The sequence below is a fragment of the Gracilinanus agilis genome, chromosome 6, assembly GCF_016433145.1.
Source record: "Gracilinanus agilis isolate LMUSP501 chromosome 6, AgileGrace, whole genome shotgun sequence".
Taxonomy (NCBI): domain Eukaryota; kingdom Metazoa; phylum Chordata; class Mammalia; order Didelphimorphia; family Didelphidae; genus Gracilinanus; species Gracilinanus agilis.
Genome location: NC_058135.1, coordinates 161,743,499 through 161,763,592, shown reverse-complemented (window position 1 = coordinate 161,763,592; position 20,094 = coordinate 161,743,499). Strand labels below are relative to the sequence as shown.

At 39.5% G+C, this 20,094-nt stretch overlaps 1 protein-coding gene across 1 annotated transcript; it reads left to right on the top strand.

Moving 5' to 3' along the window:
- The first annotated feature begins 62 nt into the window (after positions 1-62).
- Positions 63-19,501, top strand: PAICS (phosphoribosylaminoimidazole carboxylase and phosphoribosylaminoimidazolesuccinocarboxamide synthase). The gene is made up of 10 exons (XM_044680100.1): positions 63-449; positions 784-850; positions 6,877-7,074; positions 10,843-11,021; positions 14,176-14,355; positions 14,442-14,555; positions 14,924-15,007; positions 15,791-15,971; positions 18,009-18,167; positions 18,862-19,501. Exons 2-10 carry the CDS (start codon positions 835-837, stop codon positions 19,026-19,028), a joined length of 1,278 nt encoding a protein of 425 aa, XP_044536035.1. The 5' UTR covers positions 63-449; positions 784-834; the 3' UTR covers positions 19,029-19,501.
- The last annotated feature ends 593 nt before the right edge of the window (positions 19,502-20,094 follow it).

Below are 20,094 nucleotides of genomic sequence, written 5' to 3'. Positions count from 1 at the left end.
TGTAGACGGGGCCGCGGTCCCGCGTGAACCCGCTGCCCCTCCTCCCGCCCGCCCAGCACGCTTCCTTAGTCCTCGGGCACTTCCCTCGCTCGCGTGGCTTCCTTCACTACAGCGGCGGCGCGTGGCAACCCAGGCCCCTACCCAGCCCGAGCTGGAGCCCTCAGTCCGCGCCAACTCCACCCGAGCCCGAGGCGGCTGTTTCTCTAGACTAGCGGGAGAAGGATCACAGGGACAGGAGGGAGGAGCCAAGGAGGAGGGGGTGGGGCGACCCTGACTCCTTTCACTAGGGACCGCGCCGCAATTTCTTGGGGCGCAGCAGAGAAAGCGAAGAAAGCGAAGAACTGCTAAATGACTTTAACCTATAGGCTCCCGCACAGGCCCCAGTCCTCCACACCTTTCCGCCAAGCCCAGTACAAGCCCACACTAGAACTTCCCAGGACCTAAAGAGGGTGAGTATGTGCGACTGTTAGAGGAGGGGCAGCCAAATCTTTTCCGGAATAGCGACCGAACGTGGAGAGGGACGAGAGGCGGGGAAGTGGATGCTTGGGGCCCGAGGCTCAAGTTCTGCCCTGTGCGCTTGCGCGGCGGGAAGCCGCGGCCTATCCTCCCGCCCCCTGAATCTCTCAGGGCGGGGCAGGTCTCTTTTCTTGCGGCAGGGTGGGGGCTCGGGTTGGCGGGAGAGCGAACGCGTGGTTACAGGGGAGGAGCTTCCGCTGCCAGGCCCCTCGGGTCAACCAACCAGCCTGCTACCCCTAAGGTCTTCTCTCTCCTCCTTCTCCCCAGGTTCCTTCCGTCCTTACGTTATCCGCCGCTTCTCCCAACGCCGCCAAGGAAATGGCTACCGCAGAAGGTGAGCGATCCCTTCCAGGGCCACTTGATTTCCCGGGCCGAGCTCGGAAGAGGCTTAAATGCGGGCAGGGGAGCGCGAGGCCATCTTACGGCGAGGTTGGGGTAGGGGAAGGACCAGCGGCGTCCCCAGGGCTCGCGGGATCCGCGGCAAACACGTGGTGAGGCCCTGTCCCCACGGAGCTCAACTTAAGACCGGGGATCTCAGCCACCCAAAGTGATGTCCCTGATCCCAGCCACGCCGTAGGAAGAGCAGGCTCCCGGTGTGTCTCAGCTTTGCGGCGCCCACGGAGTGTGCAGGCTGATGTCCAAGGCATCCTTGCCCGTGGCCATACTGTGCTAGCTACGTACGGGTTGGTCTAGAAACATTTCGCGGGGAGGAAGCCCCCGTGTTAACAGGGGATGGAAAGACAACTTTAGGAAACATGGGGAGAGGGGAGATTCGAAATTAGAGGAAAACTCCGAAAACTTTTGATCACATTGAAGACTAACGGTGTCCCCGATCAGTAGTTACTTAGAACCGGGCCATTTAATGAGAAGCCCAAACTTTCTCATATGAATGGTTTTCTATTTCCCCTTTGTTGACCCTAAAATCGAAGATCCGAAAGTGCTGAAAGTTAATTAGTATGGAGATGAAACCCCACCTTTTCTGGGGCTCAGCTCTAACCTCTGGGATTACACTGAGAAACACCGCTTTAGAAATTCAAATCCTATTTGACTGTATCTGTCTTTGTGACACCTTGGAATGTGAAGCCACCCAAGAAATATTACCCAGAAACCCCTGCTGCATTTGTCAGTATTGTACCAGGGACTTGCCTTCAAAAAGTGGGGTTCAAGTTAATGAATTCTGGAAAGTGTCTTAGAAGGAAGCTTATTAAAGTAGGGTGGGCTTGGAAGAAAGATAAAGATTAGAAAATCTAATCTTTGTCTTCTCAATCAAGCCTTAAGTACCTTTTTCCCTAAACCCAACTTAGCATCCCTTAGTCTTATTACCACCAAAAGAAGACAAAAGAGAAGGTGAGGTTAATTTCAGCTTGGTACTTTGAGCTATTGTTCATTTGTACTGCTGCAGCCTTTATGTCGCCTTGAACTATTTAGACAAGAGTAGTTTTTAATCATAGAGATCTAAAGCCTCTGGAATTAAATTATCTAAGAGAAATTAGTCCAAGAAAGAAAAATTGAGTCACAGACAAGGTTTTTTTTTGTTTGTTTGTTTGTTTTAAACCCTTACCTTCTGTCTTGGAGTCAATACTGTGTATTGGCTCCAAGGCCGAAGAGTGGTAAGGGTAGGCAATGGGGGTCAAGTGACTTGCCCAGGGTCACACAGCTAGGAAGTAGCTGAGGCCAGATTTGAACCTAGGACCTCCATCTCTAGGCCTGACTCTCAATCCACTAAGCTACCCAGCTGCCCCTCAAGTACAGTACAGTTTTTAAAAGAAAGTAAGAAATGTAAGTCACATTGACTGCTCATTGACATACTCTCATAAGTGCTAGATGTTGGTTGCCTCCAGGACAAGTCCATGGAACAAACATTAAGTATGCCGGGGGCACTAAGCTAAACTTTCTTGGGGCTTCACAACTGCCCTGAGAGGTAGATATTATTATTCCCATTTTACAGTTGAGGAAACCAGAGCTAAGTGAGGTTGACTTATCAAGGGTCACCCAAAAGTGACTTAGCATGGATTTGAATGTAGGGTTTCCTGACTGGAAGCACAGCCCTTAGATCTTAACCATTGTGTCACCACCTGCCTGGGGATGATGATTGCTACCTGCCTGTAGTGCTTGCTACCCTAAGAGAATGAAATGACAACATAAAGTTCTCTCTAAACACTGGTTCATGGGCTCTTAGGAATCAAATAAGATGGGCAGGTGGGTAGCTCAGTGGATTGAGAGCCAGACCTAGAGACAGGAGGTCCTGGGTTCAAATCTGGCCTCAGACATTTCCCAGCTTTGTGACCCTGGGCAAATCACTTAACCCCCATTTCCTATCCCTTATCACTCTTCTGCCTTGGCTCCAAGACAGAATGTAAGGTTTTTTTTTTAAAGAATCAAATAAGGTAGTAATTGTAAAGTGCTTAGCACACAATGCCTGACATAGTAAGCAATATATATATAAATGCTAGCTACTGTGTGTGTGTGTGTGTGTGTGTGTGTGGTGGACTCCTTTGACTTCTCTGTTGAAGCCTGTGGGCACACTGTCTCAATATTTTTAAATTCACAAAGCATAATACATAGGATTACTAAAGAAACCAATTATACCAAAATAAATATTTTTTAAAATTTTAAGACAAGTTAGCAGACCTCCAGATTAAAATGCTCTAACATATTTAATAAGCAACCTTGTGTAGGCTTTCAAATTCCTCATTTGAAAAAATGAGTGAATTGAGATTCAGGCAAATTATGTTATTTGTATAAAATCATAAAATTAGTAGTGGCTGGAACTAGAGCAGTTCTCTTGATTTTAGCCCTATACTTTCTGGATAACTGGTCATGTAGAATCTGAAGTTGTATTGGACCCCAGAGATGCTAAGAGATTTACGATATTTTTTGCTAAGTAGAGTGGAATGCTTACAATCTTTAAGTTACCCTCCCCTCTGGAAGGTGTTGGAAGAACAAATAATTCTACTCTCCCGTCCTGCACTATTATTGCCAGATAAATCTTCCTAAAATATAGGATCCTTACCTTGTTCAGAAACCTTCCATGGCTCTTTAGTGCCTATAATCTCAACTAACATTTTTATTGAGTCTAAGACTTCCAAAGCATTTTACATATATTATTACATTGATACTTATAACTATTCTGTGAGGTAGGTACTGCCAATAGCCTAATTTAAGCTAGTAAATATCTGAAGTAGGATTCTAACTTCCTGGCTCCTAGCTAAGTTCTTCGCCTTGTCTGATACCTCTCCCTAACTCATTCTGGTCTCTTTTGCTACACTTTACCTCCCCCAACTTAAGGGGATGAGGGAATTGTGTCACCAAAACTGACTCCATGTTGTGGCTCAATTTTAAATCCAGTTCCTTACCTTTCTATAGACTTCTGGATCTAATCCAGTTTAGCCCTATGTGCTAAGAAGCTGACCTATCTCTGCCTGTTGCTTACCTTACCTAAGGGCCTAGGTGATACTGCCCCAAAGATTGCTGCGTGGAGTTTTCTCATAATCTTATATCTTATAACTGCTGGTCAACCATTTATTGCTCCCTTATTCCTTTGATTGAATTCAGACACTTGGGAGCAATAGGACATTTTTTCTGATTTCAGGAAATTGCACTTGTTTACTCTCCAATCTTTCCTCCAATTAGAAAGTAGTTATTTAATCTTGAATCCTGTTTTATAGACTGTTTTCTTTTAATACATAAAGATCAAGTCTCCCCCAGTATTCAGGGTCCATGGAGAATATGAGGAGGCTTAGTCCTGATTTCTTGTGTAATTGGCATACATTGCCTAATAAATCAATGTTTGCAGAGGTTTGAACCTTTGCTTTCCTCATTATTTCAGATTTCGGCCCCTGAAGAGGGCAATGTCTGAAAAGTCTTAAAATCTCGGGCCCATTTTTTAGATTATCAGATAAATCAAAGCCAATTTCTTTGACATCTTTCCCTATTCTTATTCTTCTATTCCACACTGAGGCAGAACTGAGGAGTAACCCTTGTCCTTGTGTTTCATTCTACAGTAGTTATTTTCTCTTTATCTTTACTTGACTTTCTCTTTGTCCTTCACAGGGTTCTCTTTTAAGCCTTGTCTTTTCAAGCTCCATATCCTGCACCCAATGTGGACCCTTCTCACCTAAATTCTCTGAAAGCCCTAGTTGAGGTTGTGTCTTTTACATCAGTAGCTCTGCTTGGCCTCCCCTTACTCTCCTGCTTCTGATTGGAGGACTGAACTGTATTATTTATCCCCAGCACTTGACTGTCACACAAGAAGTGTTTAATAAATGTTTATTGGTTTGGTGGGGCAAAGGCTGGAGTAGGAAAGGAACTAAGACTAGGACTTGCATTTACTATGCAGGTCTGCCCATATATCCCCATTCCCAGTGAATTGCCAGTACATAAAAAACTGGCTAACTTTTCTTAGTCTGACAAATAGTAGAAAAGGAAATCAAAAGAATTGCCTAATGCATATTGTGTATATGAACATGAAAGTGCTATATATAAAATTAAGATAGGGGAGAAGGAAATACTGTTTAGATAGCAATCAGATATATGGGGAAAATATTAGACTTTACACAGGTTAAGAAAAATTCCAATTTTAACCACTAGTCCTTGGCTGAAATCCATTGTCTGGAACCAGCAACTAAAATAGCCCTGATTGCTCAGCGACTGGTTAGCAAACAAAAGTCACTCTTAGTCCTGAGGGTTTTAGGAGGAGAGCAGTTTAAAAATGTATGCATTATACCCTACTTCATTGCATAGGTAGACAGCTACAAATGTTGCCTGCCTGTTGTACATGTTTTCAGATGTTCTGGTATGTTGATTTTCCTTTTTTTTTAACCCTTAACATCTGTATATTGGCTCCTAGGTGGAAGAGTGGTAAGGGTGGGCAATGGGGGTCAAGTGACTTGCCCAGGGTCACACAGCTGGGAAGTGTGTGAGGCCGGATCTGATGATTTTCCTTTTTTAAAAAAATCTTTTTCTTTAAAAAAAAAAAAGTTTGTTTTTTAAATAGTTGTTTTACAGGACTTTAGCAGAGGAAAGGAACCTGGGGTAGGGGGAAGTACAGTGTTAGGGAAAAACAAGAAATAAATTTAAAAGATATATTGATATTACACAGAGAAAAACCCATATCTAGAGACCATAGAAACTCAAGCTAAATTAATCATATACTTGAAGGTTACCAACTCGATTCAACAAATATTTGCATGGAACTAGTTTTCCTGAAAAATAGAGGATAGATTTAATTTTTAAAATTAATCATCATAAAATAACTGGTTCTGTTATTATTTATAATACCAATAATATAATAATACTGATATAATAATAATAAGATAATACTAGTAAACAAATCTATTCCTTTCTGTAGCATTTCTGCCACTTTCATACCAGTCCTGTTCTCTTCCAGTTGACGGTTAAATTGAATTTTTGATTATGTGCCAGACCACATTTTTATAATCATTACCTTGTTGAACTGTCACTAGAGTTGAATTGTTGTTCAGAAGTTTTTCTAGTCCAGTAATTTGGCTTTAACCAAAACATAAACATTATAAAGTAGGATTTTATTATTCTTTTCTGGGGTCTCAAATTAAATAATTTAAGAAGCACAAAGTCTGGCAAGTCCTACCAACTCTTAAAGGCTTTGACTATTGGCACAGATAGCAACCATGTTTCTCAGATGTGCAAAGTAATCTGAATTTAGGGAAGTTTGTCTCTAAGAAGACTGGCTTTTTCATGATGAGTTTTTAAAAACAAATACCATCTGCTCAGGCATGTAGGAATTCTGATAAAACTTAACAGAGTGAGTATCCATATCAGAAAAAATCATCCTTTAAAATATTCAGACAAGGGGGCAGCTGGGTAGCTCAGTGGAGTGAGAGTCAGGCCTAGAGACAGGAGGTCCTAGGTTCAAATCCGGCCTCAGCCACTTCCCAGCTGTGTGACCCTGGGCAAGTCACTTGACCCCCATTGCCCACCCTTACCAATCTTCCACCTATGAGACAATACACCGAAGTACAAGGGTTTAAAAAAAAAATATTCAGACAAATTTTTAGTTCATGTTAGCTGCTGTAAATTTACTGAAATAACTTTTGTTCTTTGCATCTTTTCTACTTAGTGTATTCAAATATTATTATTTTTTTTAACCTTTACCATCCATCTTAGAATCAATACTGTCTTATTGATGTGGTTCCATGGCAGAAGTGTTAAGGCCCGCGCAATGGGGATTAAGTGATTTACACAGAATCACACAACTAGGAAGTGTCTGAAATCAAATTTGAACCTAGGACCTCCCATCTCTAGGCCTGGCTCTCAATTCACTGAACTACCCAGATGCCCCCTATTCAAGTATTCTTAAACATTTCTGTTTTATTTCCCCAGTACTGAAGATTGGCAAGAAACTCTATGAGGGTAAAACAAAAGAAGTCTATGAACTGTTGGATAGCCCTGGAAAAGTCCTCTTGCAGTCTAAAGACCAGATTACTGCAGGCAACGCAGCTAGAAAAAATCACTTGGAAGGAAAAGCTGCAATCTCAAACAAAATTACCAGCTGTATCTTCGAGGTGTTACAGGAAGCAGGTAAATGCCCCTTTTTTCTCTCTTGTTTCTTCATTTGTTTTTTCCAGTGTGGATAATTAGGCTAATTTCTTGAGTGACCTAGGATCTAATTGAGGAGGCCCTCTAGTATTCTTTGACTTGATGCAATCAGTACTAGCATTTTATGCAACTAAATGACCTCACCATCTCTAGGAAATGCTGCTTCCATTTGGAATTAGTCCAAGACATCATCCACACCAGGAGTGAACATCTTTCTTGAGCTTATATATCCCATTTTATATCTTACTTGGTATTAATAAAAAGATCATTGAACAAAGTTTTCTTTGAGCTTATATTGTGGAAAAATTAAAAGTATATTAAAAACCTTTTCAGTATCTCTAGAAATATTAAGTTATAATATTTCTTGCCACACTCACTATTTGAAGTTCAAGGACAAAAGACCTTTCTTTGGGAAACTAGTAGGGTGATGAAAATTTAATTTTAGAACTATGTATTAATCCTGTTTGTTATACTTCAAAATCTTAACTTAAAATTTTTTCAATCTTATTATTTTTGATTCTCTTAATTTATTAAAATACATTTATTTTAATTTCTGCTTAGACATTTAGTTTTATTGACCAGTGCAGAAAAGTAATACAATAACTTATACACACAAAAAGTGTCAGAAATACATTTTGGGGAAAATGAAATGATTTGAAAAAGAAATTGTCTATTCATGTAAGCTGTGAAATGCTCAGAAAACGAGGAGAAGCTTTTCAGATAATTAGGTAACTCTTCTATAGGAGAGTTATGGAAGGATATTAGCAAAAATGACATAAAATTAATTGTAGAGATGTGGTCTAGTACTATTAAAAGCAGTTACTCACATCAGGGCAGATCACTGATATTGTTCAGTATTCTTTCCAGTAGGGTGAATCGACTGGAAATAACTTCTCCCTGACTTTTCTGTTTCTTCTTTCTAGGGACCTTAGAGAAAAGAAATGGATTTATTGTATTCTAGATTTGGCAGAACATTCCTATAAGATGTGATAAATGACCCTTCTTCATTTTAGGGGGTCTAATATTTTACTTTTGGAAACAGGATCCTCTTCCCCTAACAGAACTGAGTGATCTTTTGGCTCTCCATTTCCTAGATTCCATTCAGACCACCACCTTCTTTTATGACATAATCTCAAATGATTGATTAAATTCAAGGGGGTTGGGGAGGTTTTATTTTTGTTTTCACATGGATTACATCAACCTGGGATGCAGTTGAGTCTTCTTTATTGAGTTTTATTGACTTGTCTTGATGTTTGAGTGGATGACAAATCTATCATCTAAATGCTGCATGTAACAAGACAAAGATGAGTTTTACCTCAACAACCCATTCACACATCCCTTAAGGAAGAGTAATTTTTTTAAAATACTTACCTTCTGACTAGAATTAATGCTGGGTATTGGTTCCAAGGCAGAAGAGGCTTAAATGACTTGCCCAGGGTCACAAAGCAAGGAAGTATCTGAGGCCACATTGGCTAGTACCTCCCGTCTGTAGTCCACTGAACTGCCTAGCTGCCCCCCCCCGCACCCCCTCCTCCTCCAACCCCTGGAAGAGAGCTCTTTTAGAGCTTTACCTTCAGAGTATTCTATTGTATAGACTAGAATTAGAGCCCCCATGCACCAGGGGCCTTGTGAAAACAGGCTTGGCATTGTCTGTTCAGTGACCATTCTCATATCATCAGGCTCCCAGGTTTTTACCAAGGACTTGTTCATTTGGTCATACTCTCCTTCCCCTTGCTTTATTTTGTGGAAATTGAGTATTTGCACCTATGTATAGGACTTGACAATTATTTAGTTTGGGCCCTTCATTCTAGCCTGTCAAGATGAATGAATAATAAGAGCATTCATTAAGTGTGCTCCCTTACTGTGCCAAGGACTAGAGATGCAAGTCACTACCCTTAAGGAGCTTCCCTTCTAGAAGGGTAAGACAGTCTGGAGAGAGAGGGAGAAGGAGGCATCTGAAATGACTGGAAAGTGAGAGGATAATTTGTCCTGGTTACAGACCATGAAAGATGAGGTTTCATCTATTTGATCAGATCATCTCCCTCAAAACTGGGTCCTCTGCAAATCTAGCTTATGCCATCCATCGGGCCACTGTTTGCTAGGCCCTGAAAGTCTGAAACAATCCCTCATGTCAGAGATGCTGTCCCTGTTCCTAGAAAGGATGGATCCCCTGGTAGGGTTCTGTGGCTCCCTCCCCATTCCAGTGACTCCCAAACTAACCCCTTCGTGTGTTGTCTTCCCCTCCTAGGAGAGAAGCTCCTTAAAAGCAGAACGGTCTTTAATGATCTTGCGTTTTGTGTTTGTAACTCCCGGGTTTAACACTGTTTCTCTTGTGACAAATGCCTTTAATCCATGCATTCATCAAAATTATTCATTTAAAACACTAACAGAAAAATGAATGAATGGATAGATAGATAGATAGATAGATAGATAGATAGATAGATAGATAGATAGATAGATAGATAGATAGATGGATGGATGGATGGATGGATGAAGAGCCACTAGCAGAGGCACTATCTTTAAGACAGTCCACTTGGCAGCTCAGTCCCAGATGACATCACTGAATTAATGTCTGTTCAAGATCTAGTCATTCAACTGATTCCAAATCTACCTCATGATGCTTTTAGCTAGCCTACTCTCCACTAGCACCTTTTCCATGAGGATAACATGAAAGACTTTAAAAGATCAAATGGGGAATTGGGTGGCTGTGAATTGAAGACCAGGCCTAGAGATGGAAGAGGTCCTGGGTTCAAATCTGGCCTCAGACACTTCTAGCTGGGTGGTGCTGGGCAAGTCACTGAACCCCCTTTGCCTAGCCTTTACCTCTCTTCTGCCCGTTAGAACCAGTACTCTCTATTGATACAGTGTTGGCAGCAGCACAGCACCATTCAGTGATGAGCAAATGCATGTCAATATATTTAAATCATTCTGGTTTTGGACACTTAAATGGTTCCTGGTAACTGCAAATAATGTTCCCATAAAAATCTTTGAACAGATGGTTCCTTTATTGTGTATTTGATAACATTTCCAGGGTATCGTCCTTCCCTTTGCAAATGAGTACACAGAGGCCCAGAGAAGAGAACTAATTTGTACAAACTCCCTCTGGTTTACTCAAGCCCCGCCAGACAGACAGAAAACTGCTTCTTCCCATTTTTGGAACATCACACAGCTGGGCTTCTTTAAAGTCTCCTTTTCTTTTTTATAAGAAAAGGCTCAATTCTGGGTAGCTGAGGCAGAGTGAGCATCTCCAGAAGTGGTTGCAAGTAGAAAAACAAGGCATCCCTAACACTTGGTGGTTTTTTGTCTTGTTTTTAAACCTTTACCTTCTCTCTTAGAATTGATAAAAATAGTGACTGAATGGCACTTATATTTTATTTTTAAACCCTTACCTTCCATCTTACACTATTTTTCTGATTTCATATATTGCTAGTAGAATCTTGATTCCAAGGAACTGATGGTGTACCTTTGCCTTCTTCATGAAGAAAATATCAATTACAGTTGTAGGTTCATAGCTGTTAGTCAGGGTAGATATTTCAATTAGGCTTTGCCATTTTCCTTTTGTTACAAGAGAAGGATTCTTTGGAGGTTGGAGGATTTGTTAGGCTCTGACAATGACAAACTCATTAAAATATTTATAAAACATCACTAGTTATCGAGTTTTACTTAAGCACAGTTTGTTTTTGGTTTAAACAAATATTCTTGGGATTGATGTCAACTAGAAATCTGAAACTACTTTTTCTTCATTCCCAGGTATCAAAACTGCTTTCACCAAAAAATGTGGTGAGACAGCTTTTATTGCACCTCAGTGTGAAATGATTCCAATTGAATGGGTATGTAGAAGAATTGCAACTGGTTCTTTTCTCAAAAGAAATCCTGGTGTCAAAGAAGGATACAAGTTCTACCCACCTAAAGTGGAGTTGTTTTTCAAGGTAATTATTATCTTATTTGTCACTATAAAAAAGTTTTGTTTGTTTGGTTTTTTTAAATAAACTTGAGCTGAATTGCAATTCCAGTCTTACCTTTAATGAATTTTAAGGCACGTTATTTTGAAGGTGGTCAGGGCACATTGTATTTTGGACATTGACAATGAGTCGAAAAGTTTTAAGCTCATTTGCTTTGGATGGTATTAACAAGTTAATTTAAATTAAAAGTCTGTCATTGGTCAGAATAATGCAGATACAGTCAAAAGAAGGAAAACTGGCAACATTCCCATTACCTGTTCTGGACAAAAATGATTACATGGATGTCTTGGGAATTCATTTTCTTTGAAAATTTTCATTTTTCTTTTGTTTTAGCCTTTATGTTACCTCATTATTGCCTTTTAATGAATGCTTGATTTTTAAAGAGGAACTCTAGCCATTAATTTATAATATCATAACTGTAAGTGTCCATTTTCTTTTCTTTTTTTTTTTTTAAATCCCTTACCTTCTCTCTTAGAGTCAATACTGTGTATTGCGTCCAAGGCAGAAGAAGTGGTAAGGGTGGGCAGTGGGGGTCAAGTGACTTGCCCAGGGTCACACAGCTAAGAAGTGTCTGAGGCCAGGTTTGAACCTAGGACCTCCAGTCTGTAGACCTGGCTCTCAATCCACTGAGCTACCCAGCTGCTCCCTAAGTGTCTATTTTCTGAGATGCTTAAAAACAAGGTTATCATGAAGGAGGTTGATTTAGTACTTGTGTTAATACAGAATCTATAAAGTTGTTGATTATAATTCCCTTTATTTGCTAGGCCATATGAAGCCTAGAGGGCTTGAAATCTCTTTGAAGTTGTCTAGGCTTCTGTGAAATTCTTAAGGTGGAGGCAGGTCAGATAAATTGTAGTTGTATTGCTTTCTGAAAATGTGGTTAATTAGCCCAAAATGCTTTGGCCCACCCTGCTGTGTATATGTTACAGGTAAAAGCAAGAAACACCTAGTTCAATTGAATTTAGTTAATAAATAGTTTATTAAACCTTACTGTGTGCTAGGCACTTATAATAAGGCTGTTGGGACAGTTAAAAAGAAAATATTTGGTGGTGACAGGGTGGTGGATTAGAAGTCCAAATAGAAGACAATTTTTAAGATAGGTAAATAAATATGAGATAATCTTTTTTTTAGGTGAAGGAACACTAAAAACTGGAAGATCAGGAAAGGCTTTGTGTAAGGTTGCACCTGAGCTAAGCCTTGAATGAAGGGAGCAGAGAACTTGAGGTCTGTACAGACAGGAGGAGCAGAAATGTGTGCGCAGCCCGACAAGCAGCTGGGGGGGAGGGGGGAAGCTGGGGTTGAGGAATGGGAAACAGTCCCTTTTGAATGCAGCGTGCAGTACAATAGGAAAGAAGCCTGCAAAGGAAACTGGAGCCATCTTTGGAACTGCTTTTGGGGTCATGGGGGTAGGGGAGACACTGCATTGGGTCCTAGTAGCAGTGGAGAACCAGAGGAGTAATGGGGTCATACCTGTGCTTTGGGGATGTTCTCAGGCAGCATATGGATGGATGGTGGATTGGTGATGGGTGAAGACAGGCTTTTGTTCTGGTTCTCATGAGAGGGGAGAAAAGACTGCCTCAGTGGTGGCTGGGCAAGTACAGGGAGAATCCACAAGGCCCAGCAGACATTGGGATGTGTGTTGTGAGAGAGAATGAGTAGTCAGGGATGATTCCAAAGTTTTGAATCTGGATCTTTGAATCTTTTCCTCCATCCTGTTGCATTTGGTGACCTCCTTAAGCTCCCATGAATTTTGGGATTGTCTCTGTGCAAATGACTCAGATTTCCATCTCCAGCTGCCATCCCATAGATAGCGTAAAACTCAGCACCTCCAGAACTGAACAGTAGTCTCTTCAAACCAGTACTATCAAGGGTATGAGCAGTTACCCGGCAGCAGCATGGGGATCAGCCTTGGTTCTTTACTCTCACCCCCACATCCCATCTGTTACCAGGGCTTTCAGCTCTATCTTCATAAACATCTCCCCTGATACTGCCAGTATCTTAATGTAAGTTCTTCTCACCTTGACCCCTGGATTGTTGTAGTAAACTACTGGTTGGTCTCCCTACCTCATGTCCCCCAGTCCAGTTTGTCCTCCACCCAGGAGTCTGATCCTATCACCCATCTTTTAAATAACTACAAAAGCCTCTGACAGAGCCCTTCATAACATCCTTCACTGACCCTTCTGCCTTTCTCTTCAGTTTTCTCAAACCTTACACCTCTCATGGATTCTGTAATCTAGTGACACTAGCCTTGTTCTTGGAGCAAGACATGCCATCTCTCACCTCCAGGCATGCCTCACATTCATGGAACCTTCAGCCCTCCTAATCTTGGTTTCTTGGCTTCCCTGACTTCTTTCCAAGTTTCAACTAAAGTCCTACCTTCTACAGGAAACTTCTTCCAGTCCCCCTTAATTCCAATGCCTTCTCTTTGGTGATAATTTCCAGTTTATCCTGTTCCTTGCTTCTTTATACACAATTGTTTATATGAGTTCCTAGTAAAGGATGGATTGATTTTTATTTTTATTTTTTTATTTTTATTCCTATACTTAGCACAATGTTTGCACATAATAGTAAATGCCTTAATAAACATTTGTTGAACAAGTTACTATATAAACCAGATATTAGTAATATATTTCATAAGGGGTGCTAATAGGCTATTCATTTTTCAAAGCTAACTTGTTTATTTTTAAATTCCTACTGAAAGCAGCATTAAAAAGTAAACTAAAGGGGCAGCTGGGTAGCTCAGTGGAGTGAGAGTCAGGCCTAGAGACAGGAGGTCCTAGGTTCAAACCCGGCCTCAGCCACTTCCCAGCTGTGTGACCCTGGGCAAGTCACTTGACCCCCATTGCCCGCCCTTACCACTCTTCCACCTATGAGACAATACACGGAAAGTACAAGGGTTAAAAAAAAAAAAAGTAAACTAAAGTGGAAAAGATATATAAATTTACACTTTACAAAAAGTTAGCAAAAGAGAAAATAAATTCTATATTATGATTTAATTTTTGTATTCATTTAAAATTTTAGTAAACAAGAACCTTAAAGAATTAAATCTTCCATCAGATTTTATTAAGATTTCAGGAAAATTCAGATTTAAATCCTTCACAGATTTGTTATTCATTCACAGGATGACGCCAACAATGATCCACAGTGGTCTGAAGAACAGCTTATTGCTGCAAAATGGTGCTTTGCTGGACTTAGCATAGGTCAGACTGAAGTGGATATCATGAGTCATTCCACACAGGCTATTTTTGAAATACTGGAAAAGTCCTGGTTACCTCAGAACTGTACACTGGTTGACATGAAGGTAAAAACAAATGGAGATTTTAAATAAAACTTAAAAGTAATGAGATAATCTTTAGTTTTCCAAGTGATTTCTCTTTTTCTCTATAGATTGAATTTGGTGTTGATGTAACTACAAAAGAAATTGTACTTGCCGATGTTATTGATAATGATTCCTGGAGACTCTGGCCATCTGGTGATCGAGCCCAACAGAAAGACAAACAGGTGATGTTTTGGATTGTATCCTTTCTTAGATCAGGTTAGGAGGAGATACAGTAGAAATGAAGACACTAGTACAACCAAAAGAATAATTTGATTAAATTTTCTTGATAATTTCTAGATAATAGTTTTGAGTTTAATCTGAAAAATATGTAAAATCATTCATAAATGAATGCTTTTGACAGGTTCCTCTCTTCCTCTCCCCTCATGAACCTAGGTACTACAATTGTTTAACAGAAATATGGATGGAAATATAAAAATTCAAATAAAAACAGCAAATCTCCAGCTAAATTGTTGGGGTTGCTCATTCTGAAAAGTTAAGGAAGCTTTTTGTGAGAAAACTGATACTAAACTTTCTGGATCTATATTTTTAGTCATACCGAGACCTTAAAGAAGTGACTCCTGAAGGCCTTCAGATGGTGAAGAGAAACTTTGAATGGGTTGCAGAAAGAGTGGAGGTACTTTTTTTATATAATAGGCTACACATTTTGTGTTTTCTTTCTACATGTTTCTCTCGGATTTTTTTTTTTTAATTCTCTTGTTGAGAATTTTGAGGAGCTTGGTGGGGAGGGGTGGTCTCCTAAAGTTTGACCTTTTTATACAAGCAATCTGTATATCCATATGTCCTTTCTATAAGAAAAAATCTCTCATATCATATGTTCTGGTATGCTTCCATGCCTTAGGACAGTGATGGGCAAACTTTTTAAAGAGGGGGCCAAAGGAAAGGAAATGCTCATCTGTCCATCTGTTTCTAAGGCAACTCTCGAAGTTTCATTATATTGTATCCTACTCATTGTATTCATTAGATTAGGAATAATGTGGGGCATGCCAAATAGAACCTTTCAGGGGGCCACATCTGGCCGGAGAGCTGTAGTTTGCCCATCACTGCCTGAGGAAGTACAATATACCAGACTTGATTGTTGGCTTAAAATCTCTAAAGTATCTCAATTTATTGCTATGGTCCATTTTCATTATGTAGTGGTGACAATGTAGAAACTCTAAATTGTCCAGATTGGTTTGGATTCCTAATGATCCTAAGATTTATCCTGGAAATTTCTTTTTTCTCCATAAATTTATTTAGCTAGATTTCTTGACATTTGCTTCTGAATCTTAAAAATGTACTGCCAAAAGATTAAAAAAAAATTGAACATTTTTTATACTTTGAATTATCACTCTTTAGTGATTGAATACCTATTAGCTTTTACCCTATTACACTCTCACATCCATATCTTTCTCATTAGTTACTTCAGAAAGTAGAAAGTTCGTGCAGAGTTGTGGTGTTGATGGGCTCTACTTCTGACCTTGGTCATTGTGAAAAAATTAAGAAGGCTTGTGGAAACTATGGAATTCCCTGTGAACTCCGAGTAACATCTGCCCATAAAGGGCCAGATGAAACTCTAAAGATTAAAGCTGAGTACGAAGGTAAACTTCAAATGACTTCTTGCATAAAACTACAAATCGTAAAGTTGTGTGGATATTATTCATCACTTTGTCATAAAATTATGTTTTCTACCAATAATGTTTAAGAGTTTTACTATTTTGCCAGGCATACAAAGGTATATGGTATGGGGGGGAATTTGGTGAGCCTCTATAGCCATGTTGGCAAGCATATGGCACACATGCCGGGGGGGGTGGGGTGCTCTCCTGCCCCTCTGCCCAGCAGCCCAAAGTTAGCACTTCCTACCCTATCTAGGGTCAGGGGGTGGCTCATATGCAGCATGAGGGTTGCTGTTCGGGCACTCGGTCTCTAAAGGGTTCACCAGCACTACTCTATAGTATTCTTAAAGTTAAGGTTTTCCAATTAAAGGACAAGAGTGAAGGTGGAATGTAAAGGGGAAGTATAAGTAAAATTGATATATGGATTAAGTAGAACATAGACATACCCTTGGGCCTATATCATGATCTAAATCTTAGTAGTACTTTATAAAACATCTATCTGCATTAAAGTCTAGTCTTTAGTTTTTAAGTTTTTTCCTTGCCCTCTTGTAAAAATACAAGATATGCAATCTCAATTCCAGACTTTAAAAGGTCAGTGAAAAACCCCATTCCGCTTTATTTTGTCCTCTTTTTTAGCAAAACAGGCCCCACTTTATATTTTGACAACAGATGAAAGAGTATATCTTAAATCTCCTCACTTATCAGCCTTTCATGAAAGGCAAGCAAACTTTCTCAAGGAAGAGAGTAAAGAGAGGGTGGGATACCCAGCTTATGAAGGGAGTTCTTAAATACAGTGGGACCCCAGGATACCTCCCAAGACCTGCCCTGTATGGCTGAAACTGCACATGTAAGCAAACACTTACTTGTTAACTAAATCACCAGATTGGGGGGCTGGGAGGGCTATAAAGGAGCACAACTCACAACTGCACTACAAGTACCTCTGCTCTTACCCTTTGGAGCCATTATTCCATTAATTAAGAGCTTTCTTAAACAAAGGCACTGCAAGTTCTAAGGGGGATCCTCAAGAACAGTAGAGGCATACTGGAGGAGTGTGGGTATGGAGAGAGAAGGACTTTGGAGGGCAAGGGCCAGCAGCCAAGAGAGTTATGTTCCTTTCCAAAAGCTAGGGAAATAGAACATCAGGCTTCAGGTGAAACCAGTTTTTTTTTAAAATAATCTTTTTTCTAAATTGCTTCCTACAATCCCCAGACAAGTCAAAGCTTTGGGGGTTGGGCAAGGTCAGCTCTTAGTCAACAAGACAAAGGGAGATGAGTCACATCCTGGGCTGGCACACGTGACCATGTTACAGCCTGTACTCCCTTGGTGAGCAATCTAAAACTTATAAACCATTTAATTTTTATTTTCTGGGATTTTTCTTTTTTTTTTTTTCCCATAGTTAAACCATGTAACTAGATTAACATAGACTGAATCAGCAAATCAGGGAGGGAGGTAAGGCTGAGATGTGCATAACTGTATCTCCTTTGGGGTAAACTTTTCCATTTTTTAAATTGCTTCCTGCCAAATAGAACCAATTTGACATGACCAAATGCTCTTCTCAACTTAGCCATGATTTCTTCTCTTAAGAGGAATGTGTTCCTTGTGAGTAGTTGTAGAAAAAAGAAGTTAAGGATTTACTAGAGAAAGAATATCTGCAGAAAAGTGTAAGAAGTTATAGACATAAATAATATCCAGAGTTGCTGATAATTTTGACACAAGTAAACCAGTTATTAAACTGCCTTCAAGAAAGATCCTTAGTCTCTGATAGTATTTCACCTAATGAGTCTTCTCCCTGTTTGCATTTCATGAAGTGAACCGCTAGATTCAAGTGGTAGCATGTCCTTTGTGAACTAAGGACACGCAAACCCTGAGCACCAGTGGTACCATGACTAGGAGACATCCATGTTTCCCATAATACTAAAGACAGCTCAAATGTAATGAAAGTTCAACCCTGAGACTTTGATACTTTGGAGTGTTTTCTATGGAGCTTTTTGATCTGTAATTGTGAGCTCTCATTTCATCTAGGAGATGGTGTTCCTACTGTATTTGTAGCTGTAGCTGGCAGGAGCAATGGTTTGGGACCTGTGATGTCTGGTAACACTGCATATCCAGTAGTCAACTGTCCTCCGCTTACACCTGATTGGGGGGCGCAGGATGTATGGTCCTCACTTCGAATGCCTAGTGGTAAGTACTTCAATTTTTATATTAGTAACTTTTAATTTTTAAAAGCAGATTTTGTTATTACATTAAGCATATCCTACCATCATGATATTCAATCATTATTTGGTGACATAACTATTAAGTCTTCGATATTTTTTGTTATGACATTTAGCTTCTCTTAAGGCTAAAGCTAAACTTTACATACCTATCCTACCAAATTAAAGAAGGTATGTCTCCCATATATCCTGCCATTGAAAAAGTTGGTGGGTTTTAAAATAGCCTATTATTTTAGTTCTGTTTAATAACATGGCTAATAAGCGATCTATGTTAAATTTCTTTAGAGTGAAAAAGTAATTTCTGGAAAAAAAAACTTTCAAGTTTCTCTGATAAAGGCCTCTTTTCTCAAATATATAGAGAACTGAGTCAAATTTATAAGAAAACAAGTCATTCCTCAATTAAAATCACTATTTAGAGGAGAAACGGGAATTAAAACAACTCTGAGAAACCACCTCACACCTATCAGACTAATATGACAAAAAAATGATAGATGCTGACCTGGGTATGGGGGAAAGCACTATGGGGCAAGCAGAAGGCAGAATGGGGACACTAATGCACTGTTGGCAGAATTAAGAACCATACCCAAAGAGCAATAAAACATGTATTCATTATTGTGTTATGATAGCTCAGTTCTCTTGACTTTTTTTTTCTATCCCTACAGGTCTTGGCTGTTCAACTATACTTTCACCAGAGGGAGCAGCTCAATTTGCAGCCCAGATATTTGGATTAAATAACCATTTGGTATGGGCTAAACTTCGAGGAAGCATATTAAACACCTGGATTTCCTTGAAGCAAGCAGATAAGAAAATCAGAGAATGCAGTTTATAAGAAAAATGCAATGCATTTTAAAGAGTGGAAAACAAAAAAATATTCTAATTTAGCTACAAAGAATATTACAGATCAGGCGAGAGAAAAGATGATTCTAAACTAATCATAGAAAAATACTAATAAAATTTCTTACTTGGTTTTATATCTTAAGTTCACAATCTGGTAGAGTGTGTGTTGTGTTTATCTTTAGTATGTATGTTCCTTTGTAGGAAAACTTTGTAATCCTGACTGGAAAATATTTTTATGATCCGTTACCCAGTATTCAGTAAGAGTTAGAGCCATGTTGGGTCTCAGATAAATGCAATTATTAATTTCCTACCTTAGAGCTAGCTCTCTAAAATTACTACCAGAAAACCTGCAAACACCCTAAATTTAGAAGATTAAAACAGAGCTATACTTGGAAATAATAGTAGGAGCCATGACCTTTATCTCCTATTTGCACTGTATTTAATTAAAATCTCTTATGTTCATAATTCCCTGTATTTTCCAAATTACTTGCTTTGCCATGCATTTGTCATAGAAAAGTTGATAAGGCTATGACTGTGGCGTTATTGTTGTTATTATTTCTTGGAGGAGTGGAGAAAAAAAACAGCTACAAAGGAAGAACATTATAAAGGTATAATAGTAGTGCCTTCATGTCCAAAAGTTGAGGAATTTGGAAAATCTGCTTTTCAAATGGATGTCAGGTTAATTCTCCCACAACTTTTCCCCTATTGACCCAAATAAGGGAATTGGAGAGGAATACAATTGTGTGGATTTATATTTTCATTATATTTTTGGTTATATAGTTTTGTTTATCTAATGCATTTTATTTTAATTCTCCCTCACCCATTCCCCTTCATAATTATTTTTTTCACTACTGGCTTCAAAAATTTGCCATTTGCTTCAAAACCAATCAATAAGCATTTATTAAGCAATTACTATGTGCTATGCACATGGCTAGGTGCTAGGGCTACTAAAAAAATTTTTTTTAATGGCCTTCCTCTCTTATTCTATGAGGGAAGATATACACCTGCATAAGTTTATATAGAGTAACAGTACAACATTGGGCAAACATATTTGGCAA